The sequence below is a fragment of the Mya arenaria genome, chromosome 14 (assembly GCF_026914265.1).
Source record: "Mya arenaria isolate MELC-2E11 chromosome 14, ASM2691426v1".
NCBI classification, from domain to species: Eukaryota; Metazoa; Mollusca; class Bivalvia; order Myida; family Myidae; genus Mya; species Mya arenaria.
In genome coordinates, this window is record NC_069135.1 from 15,993,321 (window position 1) to 16,003,771 (window position 10,451).

Consider the following 10,451-nt stretch of genomic DNA (forward strand, 5'->3'; position numbering starts at 1 on the left):
AATTATTTTGAAAAAAAAAAACCCTTGTATTTGTGTAAAAGGACAAAAATGTGTTTGTCTTTGTATTCCTTTGTAATGGTAAACAGAGTTCCAGAAATCTTATCACTGCGTTTTGGTGGCAAAACATCATTGTAAAGAACTTAGTTTGGGTCTTCCCACTTTTAAAACATCACTGTGACTTGAGCGTCATTCAGTCTTTCACACCGTGTGCTTTATCTCGCGTATAGCCCGACTATAAATTACCATGACCTTAAAATGCGTCATTTTTACATACATGTATAAGTTGAATATAGTAATTTGTACACTAAGGAGAACTTATGTATCCTTAAACATATAAGCACTTCCTGTTAATATGTGTGACGTTGAGGATTTGAAGCTAGCTGCATGTGCAGCCATAGACGCCGCAAAGAAACAGTTGAACAATATCAGCACGGAGATTTGGAGTAAACCGGAACTCGGATTCGAAGAAAGGCACGCGCACAATATTCTCACTGACTTCTTGGAAAATCACGGATTTCAAGTAAGTACAACTTACATCTACAGCCAATGCGATTGCTACATGGCGTCATATTTTGGTCCCCGGTCTGCTGTAACAAGTTCCAATCTACGTCGGTGATAAATCTTTTAAAATTTCTTACCATGTCGCCTGGATTGATTTTGAGTAAAGCTTGAATAAATTAAAGTATGTGATCATACCGTTCGTTCCCAAGTAAGGTAGAGATTGATGTCCATTATTTATAAATATACATCTGCGACCTCCATTCTCGACATTCTCTGTATTGCGATGTGAAAACTAACTACGAGTTTCTTTATCCTTAATGAATTTCTATCACAAACCAGGATTGTGTTGTCGTTTTATGCATGCCATGAATTTCCCTGTGCATTTTACTTATTCAAAAGTATAAATAAGCTTTTAGCTCGCTTCTTTATATACTGGGCATAATGATAAATTAAATATTTAAACATGAAATCATTTCCTTCCTATTTTAAAACTTCTACTCATAACTTGCAGACTGAGCGTTCTTACAAATTGGAGACGGCGTTCAGAGCGACGTACGGTTCCCGAGAGGACGGCCCTAACGTGACCTTCATCAGCGAGTATGACGCGCTTCCGGAAATAGGCCATGCATGTGGTCACAACTTAATAGCAGAAGTTGGAGTCGGAGCCGGGTTGGGACTAATGGCCGCCATGAAGGCCGCTGGCAAACCTCTCGGACAGGTATGTCTATGATTCCTCTCTGCGGGCACTGGAAGAAAACTATTGATCTATCAACTAATATATGTTAAGATGTTTTCTCTGGCGTTTTCAATTGAATGAATTTGATAATCGAAACACATTTTACTAACCTGCAACTATGTAACATAGATAAGTGACTGGCAGCTGACGTCAAGTTCCATTCCATTTTCTACAATGTTCTATGCTTAAAGATGCACTCTTACTCCAATATAAGATTTACCACAATAAATAATATTGTCTCAATATTCCAAAAAGGATGAATACATGTAAAAGCAATGGTTCTTATGAAGGATACCGAGTTGAATTTGAAAGAAACGAGCAAAGAAACACGGTATTTCTACCTTATGAAACTTTAGAAGACCACAGTAAATCTTTTAGCATTCACCAATCATTTAATATTTTTCTGCTTTCTGCAATATTCAATACACGTTTACAGTCTTGTTATCAGTAATTAATATTTCCATAAATGCATTATTTAGTAAGAAGTGAAAGGTTTATCAGTCAAAAGTTATGTTTGTTATACATGTGTATGTAGTTATTTTGAATTAGAGTGTCATTTTAAGATTTTGATAACTTTGTATCAGTTAAATTGTAGGAGATATAATTGAACATGAAACAAATAGATACATTTGAACGTCTAGGTGACTGTATTGGGAACCCCAGCGGAGGAGAGCGCGGGCGGAAAAATTGACTTGATAGAAGCCGGCGCCTTTACCGACGTCGACGTCGCGATGATGGCGCATCCGTTTCCGGAAAACGATTTCCGTCCTATCGCCTTAGCATATTACGGGTTGGTTTAAATATTAAGCTCGACAATTCGATAAGAAATGTAGCGATATTAATTTAAAGTCACCTCTTGTTGACGTCGTCCAGGCCCCAAAATCACGAAAAAACTTAAGTCAAATCTCAGTCTCAGTCTCAACTCATTTTGCCACATAGCATTAAAAGTTATAAAAATACCATACGATTTTACTCCTTTGAAAAGGTATTCTACCATATAATATGTTGATGTGTGCCTGGTGACAAGATTCAAAAGGAATAATATTCTTTAGCAAAATATGTATTTTAGTACAATTTCTTGTTGTTTTTTAACAATTACACAAGTAGATGTTTTTTGCTCTGGAATTAAGTTTCTTTGAAATATTGACAAAATCTTTATAAAAAAAAATATATGAGAAAATATGTTTTCATAATGTATAAAAACCTGCAAGATTTTAAATCATACTCTCCTCTCATGTGGAAAATTGAGTTGAGTTCGAGATTAAGATTGAAATTCAACTTGACTTTTTTGTGATATTTGTGCCTGCATGTTGGCGAAGAAGTTGCATGCAAGTCTTATCAAGCTTATTTATTGATCTTAACAACTCGGCCAGCTCAAACACGCTTCAGGATAATTAAAACTGTTGTAAAATGGCAGCGGTCTTTTACCATTCTTGAATGTCCTCGTGCTTAGATGTACATGTATGTACATGTCACAGTGGTGATGTAATGCACCAGTCAATTGTAACCACGGTCCCCCCAGGTCCGGGGGTATACCGGGGATAGCCGGGAAAATGGGCCGTGTTATTACCTTCCAGGTGGCCCCGCTTGCCGGTTGAGTGCGGTGGTTTTGTCTTCACGCCAAATATAGCGGGGAATGGGCCTTTCCTAGAGTCCTTTAGGTGCAGGGGCATTTGGCGGGGGTTTCATGAGCAGTTCGTAGGGCGGGGACTTTGCCCGGACTTGGCTGGACCGAAAGTCAAAGTCCCCGCTATTCCCCGGACGGGGGGGGGCGTGGTTATGCTAACAGTTATGCTTTTGTTCACAGCATTGACAAGTCAAGTCAAGAGTTTATTGGGTAATTAAAGGCAACTGGCCCAAAATACATAACATACATGAAAGGCATTATTTGTGTCAGGGTAATTAATCGATACAAGTTAAGTGTAAATAAAATTCATGATTACTTCCCCTTAACCATTAATAATCCAGAAGGAGATCGTATACATAATACGTGTTCAGATTGATTTGTATCTAATTCAGTACCATTACTGCATTAGAATACCAATTAAATAAATATTGCCTTCGTATATCATTATATTAACAACATATAAAGAATGCATGGTATTCACAGTCTAAAACAAAAATGTTAATATTATCTAGACAAAACCGACAAATGCGTTCTTCACTTGGGATATTATTATGCCAGTTTCAATTAACAATTTATGATTTGAACATCTAAATTTGCTAAAAGCGAATTCGTGTTTGTACGGTATGTCTAAAGATAAATAACGTTCCACATTAAGCAAGTTTTGTATTCTTTATAATGAAAACACCGACTGAAACTGTAAATAGATTCGTGCCAGTTTGGGTTGAAACAATCAATAATCCTCCATCGCCAACATCTTGAGATATCCAGATATAACCGAAGCCATACATAAAAAGCATATTCTTTATATAAGTTGCCCAGCAAGGGCGTCCAACTTCATCCAACGACTTGAGCATTAAGTAGCATTGTTTAGGGTATCTATTATTAGAAAGTTGTAATAATTTGCAAAAATATCTAATACAATTAGAAAAATAATTTAAACATAAAGGCAATCTTCCACATTCACCAAGAATCATACATGTATAAGTGCTTTAATATACACCGATATGCTACCTACAGTAATCGTTTTGTACATATTCAATCGTAGGACAGAATGTATAGCCCCAAATCTGGGACCCATAACATAGAATAGGTTTAATCATAGTGTCAAACATTTTAAACAGTTCTTTTGTTGGAAAATAACCAAAAGGTTTCTGGTAACGTTTAATAGCAAAAGTAGCTGTTTGAGCTTGAGCTGCTAGTTTGTCTTGTGCTGGCGTCCATGACAACTGTGGACTAAACAATATACACATGTATTTATAAACAGATGTTGTTTTGATATTTACGCCGCAAAATTACCATTTCTCATTATTTCGTGAAGCGCAACTATTTCTAAAAACAATTATTTCAGCCTTATCAAGATTGACCTCCATACCGGTATTTGAACAAAAACTATCTTTAACGTTTAATTGTTGTTGCAATTTAAAAACCGTTTCCGCACAATTAGCAACGTCATATGCAAACATCTGAATGACACTCTTATTAAAAATCAATACATACACATAACAAATATAATTATATTTTGAGTGATTAATCTTTAAGTACTTACTAAATAATACTTTTATGGAAAATATTATTTACTGATAAAAGGAATGTAACCGTGTATTTAATAGCTAAAAACGCAAAACAAATATGATTGGTTAATGCTAAAAGATTTACTGTGATCTACTATAGTTTCATAAGATAGAAATACCCTGTTTTCTGCACCTATCTGTCAAATTTAACCCGGTATCCTACATAAGAATCATTGTTTTCGATATTTATTCATCGTTTTCGGTATGTTTTCTTATCACAACCTGTCACGTGTTCAACCAAATCTTATTTGGGAGTAAGAGTACATCTTTTAACGTCATGTTACACTTTATCGATGTTATCGAAAGTAATGGCAGTTTCTCAACCTCAGACACTCTGGTTATGTAGAAGCTTAATGTACAAGTTCCCAGTTTGGAAACTAAACCAGCCTCTTGCATGGCCATATTTTTCTGTAACCCATTTTATTATTCAGGATAATTATTGTCCACAAACAGTCATGTATCTTTTGAGTGCATTTTTAAAATTGTTTTTGTCGAAGTTTTTCTGGCAAGCTGCTAGTAGACACCTAACAACTTAACTTGTACATTTCTAAAACTTGTCTCATATTTGAGTTTGAAACATTTGATTTCACGATTAGAATCAAACTCTGTTTGTTATTTTCAAGTTTGGAGATTGTGTACACGGGTAAGGCGTCTCACGCGGCTGGCTACCCATGGGAAGGCGTCAACGCCCTGGACGCGGCTGTCACGTGCTACCAAGGAATTTCCTTTCTCCGACAACAGTGCAAACCGGATTGGAGAATACACTGTAATCTAAATTTATATCAAAAAGTTAACAAGCTAAATACATATTCATTGTCTTCGAACCTGAACGGTTACTGATAAAGAAAACACAGCGTAAATGAATCGTTTATTCAAGTTATTTTGTTAAATATGCGTCGCATCACAAGGAATTTGATCCAATGTCGATCTTTTGACCAATGTGCTATTGACATATTCATAAAGCTAAACGAATTATTTTTTGCAACAGTATATTTTTTCCAAATCAAGGGTAAAAGTTCCGACTTTAGCCACTCATTACGTGGGCGACAATCCCAAATCACTTCATAGTAAAACATATGTCTGTTCTATCCAGGTATTATTCTGGAGGGTGGAGTAAAGGTTAACATTATACCAGAGCGCGCAAGACTTCACGTGACTGTCCGCGCTCCAAGTGACCAAGAAATGTTTTTGTTGCGAGACAAAGTCATAAACATCATCACCTCAGCGGCTACCAGCACAGGGTGCCAGGTATATGTTTACTTTTACCAGCATCACATCGGTGGCTACCAGCACAGGGTGTCAGGTATATGTGGTATATGTTTACTTTTACCAGCATCACGTCAGCGGCTGCCAGCACAGGGTGTCAGGTATATGTTTATCATAACCAACACCAAGTCAGTGGCTACCAGCACAGGATGTCAGGTATATGTTTACTTTTACCAGCATCACGTAAGCGGCTACCAGCTCAGGGTGTCAGGTATATGTTTACTTTTACCAGCATCACGTCAGCGGCTACCAGCACAGGGTGCCAGGTGTATGTTTACTTTTACCAGCATCACGTCAGCGGCTACCAGCACAGGGTGTCAGGTATATGTTTACTTTTACCAGCATCACGTAAGCGGCTACCAGCACAGGGTTTCAGGTATATGTTTACCTTTACCAGCATCACGTAAGCGGCTACCAGCACAGGGTGCCGGGTATATGTTTACTTTTACCAGCATCACGTCAGCAGCTACAAGCAGTGTGTCAGGTATGTGTTTACTTTAACCAGCATCACGTCAACGGCTACCAGCACAGTGTGTCAGGTAAATGTTTACTTTTACCAGCAACTCGTCAGCGGCTACCAGCACAGGGTGTCAGGTATATGTTTAACTTAACCATCATCACGTCAGCGACTACCAGCACAGGGTGTCAGGTATATGTTTACCTTAACCGACATCACGTCAGCGGCTACCAGCACAGGGTGTCAGGTATATGTTTACTTTAACCAACATCAAGTTAGCGGTTTACTTTAACAGACATCAAGTTAGCGGCTACCAACACAGGGTGTCAGGTATATGTTTTCTTTAACCAACATCACGTCAGTGGCTTACACTGGATTTCAAGTTTATCTGTAGTTTAACTGTAATAATGCCAATATAAGTATCCTAATGTATTGGTGGGTAATCATTTCTAATGATATTGTTCACGGATGTTAATGTTACAGCTTAATTACATGAATTCTCATACGTTCGTATATGTATTTTTTATATAGAAATCACGGCATGCGCATTAACAACATTACTAATTATGGCCAACTTATCGACCTTTTTTGAACTCAAAGGTCGAATATAAGCTGTTTGACAGACCGTGTTCTGCAATGTTGAACAACGGAGTGATGGTCGACCTCTTTGAACACAACCTGTCACGTGTTCAACCACCAGAAGTTCCGACCCGAACCGGAAGCGTATTCGGATCCACGGACATGGGAAATGTTGCCCAAGTGGTGCCCAGTATCCACCCAAACTTCCATATTGGCGGGAGAGCCGTCAACCACACTCGGGACTTTACTGGAGACGCTGGTACCTCATCTGACTTGTTATTTCTTTTTTTTATTGAAGGAAAACTTCTTCACGGCTAAATGGGGTTTAAGCTGAATATCAATGGAAAGGTGCTGCACCCTGTCTTTTATGCAAGCACAATTCTGCCCTCAGGGTGACAAGATGGGCACTGTTTTGTTTGAACATGCTAATGGCTGTCAATTATTTATGTTGTTTCTCCAAACTTGTGATAAGGATGAAAATCAAACTTTACAAAGTTTGCAGTTTAAACCTAATATAACTTGAGTTAAGCGAAAACGCCTGATCATTTCTGTCAAACTCATAATTCAACATCATATCAACAAGGTGCAATGTGCCCATTTCTCCTTTAGCACATTGTCCTTTTTCCTGCAGTTTCCCATCCCTCTTCTGCAGCACCATGTCTGACTTCTGCAGCACACTGTCCCTCTTCTGTAGAACCCTGCTCTTCTTTTCAGATTCCTGTCCCTCTTCTGCAGCGTCCTGTTCTTCTTCTGTAGCACACTGTCTCCCCTCTAAAACCTCCTGTTCTTTTTCTGCAGCACCTTGTCCCGCGTCCAACGCTTCATTTCCCTATTCTGTAGCTTTTTGTACCTCTCCTGCAGCATCTTGTCCCTCTACTGTAGCACCATGTCCCTCCTCTGCATCACCATGTCCCACTTCTGCTGGTTCATGTCTCTCTCATGCAGCACCCTGCCCCTCCTCTTTTGCACCCTGTCCCTCCTCTGCAGCTTTATGTCCCTCCGCTGAAATTTCCTGTCCTTCCTATTTCTCATCACCATTTCCCACTTTTACAACACCCTGTCTCTCTGCTGCAGCACACTGTCACTCTTCTGCAGCACACTGTCACTCTTCTGCAGCACTCTTTTTCTCTTTTACAACTTCCTTTCCCTCTTTTACAGCACATTTTCCCTCTTCCTACAGCACCATGTCCTTCTTCTGCAGTACGCTTTCCCTTTTCTACAACACCCTTTCCATCTTTTACAGCACCTTTCCCCTTTTCCTACACCACCTTTTCCTCTTCTGCAGCACCTTTTCCCTCTTCTACAACACCCTTTCCCTCTGTTGCAGCACCTTTTCCCTTTTTCTGCTTCACCCTGTCCCTTTTTGCAGCACCATGTCCTTCTCACTGTCCCTCTTCTACAGCTCCCCTTTTCTCTTTTACAGCAAACTGTCTCACATCTCCAGCACATTTTCCCTTTCAGAAATATCCAGACAGGATGTTCTTCTACAGCTTCCTGTTTTTCTTCTGCTACACCCTGTCCCACTTGGGCAACATTCTTCCTCTTCTACAGCACCTTCTACCTATTCTGCAGCCCCTGTCCCTCTTCCGCTGCTTCCTGTTTCTCTTCTGCATCACCCTGTCCCTCTTCCGCAACACCTTGTCCCTCTTCTGCAGCTTCCTGTTTCTCTTCTGGAACACCCTCTCCCTCTTCTGCAGCATTATGTCCCTCTTCCGCAACACCCTGTTCCTCCTCTGCAGTTTCCTGTTTTTCTTCTGTAGTTTTTCCCCTCTTAGGCAGCACCATTACCTTTACAGAACAGGCCAAAACCTATGTTATACCGTGTTGGTTTCGACAGGTAGTATCTGCTTACGTGTGAGCAAAACATACAGTGTGAACGTGTTTCAGAACTATGAAATATCACATATACATAAAATCGCATTTGTTTCCATTATACATGTATAAGTACGTACACATTTAGCCACCTGCTTCTCTTTTATTTTTTTCATTTGAAGGATTTACGTACGAATCGTGAGTCATTATGTCGTTTCAGGTTCACCCATGGCACAGGAATACACGCTACAAGTAATGAAAGCTCTCGCAATGACAGCGGTAGATATTGTCACCAGCAAAGATCGTTTACAGGAAATTAAACAAGCGTTTGCAGAGGGGTCTAACTACACGTAAACCTGGTGCAAGTCATTGCTATACTTTTAAAAGTAATGATAAGACATATTAGGGATAGGGCATAATATTGAAAAATGTGTTCTATTCTTTTTCCTTTCTTTTTCACGTTACATAAGTATGTTTGTTTAACTTATAATATATTGTACCAAGTAGCACGTATATGCTTAAGATACTTTAATAAATATTTTGAATCTTTAACTTGTGTATCATATTGGAGCCCATGTATGATCATAATTTATCTGTATCATGTTAAGATCTAGCAATTGTATAACCGTGACGATGCGTTTCTTTGGGTGTTAATGAATGTTAGTACCTGTTCATTGTTATCTCTTCACCTTCGTCATGTTTTCCAGTCATATATTCACAGACAATAGATTTTATGAGATGTTCCCGAAATAGATTCTAAACTATTAAAGGTGCAGCAAAGTTTCTTAATACGAAATGTTTCATTTTACGATTCAAGATTTATTTATGATCAAAGCACATTACATGCATGTGATTATAACAAATGAACAAAGGTATAGTAAAACATGATTAAGTATGTATACAATATGCAGTATGCATATCCATTTCAAGACAGTAGAGATACCAATTCAGAAGTCTTTATATTATAAAATTGTCTGTTACGGAGAATGAGTTATCGAAATTCTGATGGTATTATTTCACACAATAAAGCAAGCTTTAGAAGTATTGTCATATCTTTGCCTTCATAAGTTCCTCAAGTTTGTAAGTATTTGAATGGGTAATGTAATAATGTTGCAATTATTTGTTTTTATTCTTGTTACAAAGGCACAATCAAACGCATAATGGTATTTAGTTAAATCATAACTATTGTATGTCGTAAACACTAATGTCGTATGTCGTAAACACTTATAGCATTCGTCGTAAACACTTATGCCGTATGTTGTAAACACTAAAGTCGCGTGTCGTAAACACTAATGTCGTATGTTGTTAACACTAATGCCAAGTGTCGTAAACACTAATGTCAAGTGTCGAAAACACTGAAGTCGTATGTCATAAACATTTACATCGTATGTCTTATGAAACGGCCCCCTGTGTCGTATGTCATGCGCAGCACGACGCTCGTATATGTATTTCGTATATACACTTCATACGTTCATGAATATAGTTAAGTATTCCTGTATAAAATGAATATCTATTATTGACGTGAACGAAATGAAAATTAGGTTTTAATGATTAATGGTGAAATCGTATCTCACATAATCAAGACATTTTAGTTCTGAATGTTCAATGCCTTAAGTGATGTGCTTCTTAATGAATTGAAAACTTAATCGATGACTTCTAGAAAATAAATTCCAAATGTACTTTTTATTAAAAAAATGAAGAAATGAAAAAATAATGATGAATGTTTGTCGTGCCAGCTAGACTTTCAAACATACGACTTCATGAGGTTAATTATTGTAAGGTAGCATAACAGTCCATATTATAATTTCAAATATCACGCCTGCACGAAATTTATTATTGAATATCGATTGCGCACGACATTTACCTGAATGTCGGATGTCCAATCTCGTGCTAGCAACACAT

At 38.1% G+C, this 10,451-nt stretch overlaps 1 protein-coding gene across 1 annotated transcript; it reads left to right on the top strand.

The window, feature by feature from the left end:
• Window positions 1-305: 305 nt before the first annotated feature.
• LOC128218347 (xaa-Arg dipeptidase-like) lies at window positions 306-9,003 on the top strand. Its single transcript, XM_052925997.1, has 7 exons — window positions 306-520; window positions 1,013-1,219; window positions 1,879-2,027; window positions 5,059-5,201; window positions 5,529-5,683; window positions 6,759-6,996; window positions 8,770-9,003. Exons 1-7 carry the CDS (start codon window positions 353-355, stop codon window positions 8,901-8,903), a joined length of 1,194 nt encoding a protein of 397 aa, XP_052781957.1. The 5' UTR covers window positions 306-352; the 3' UTR covers window positions 8,904-9,003.
• Window positions 9,004-10,451: the final 1,448 nt, after the last annotated feature.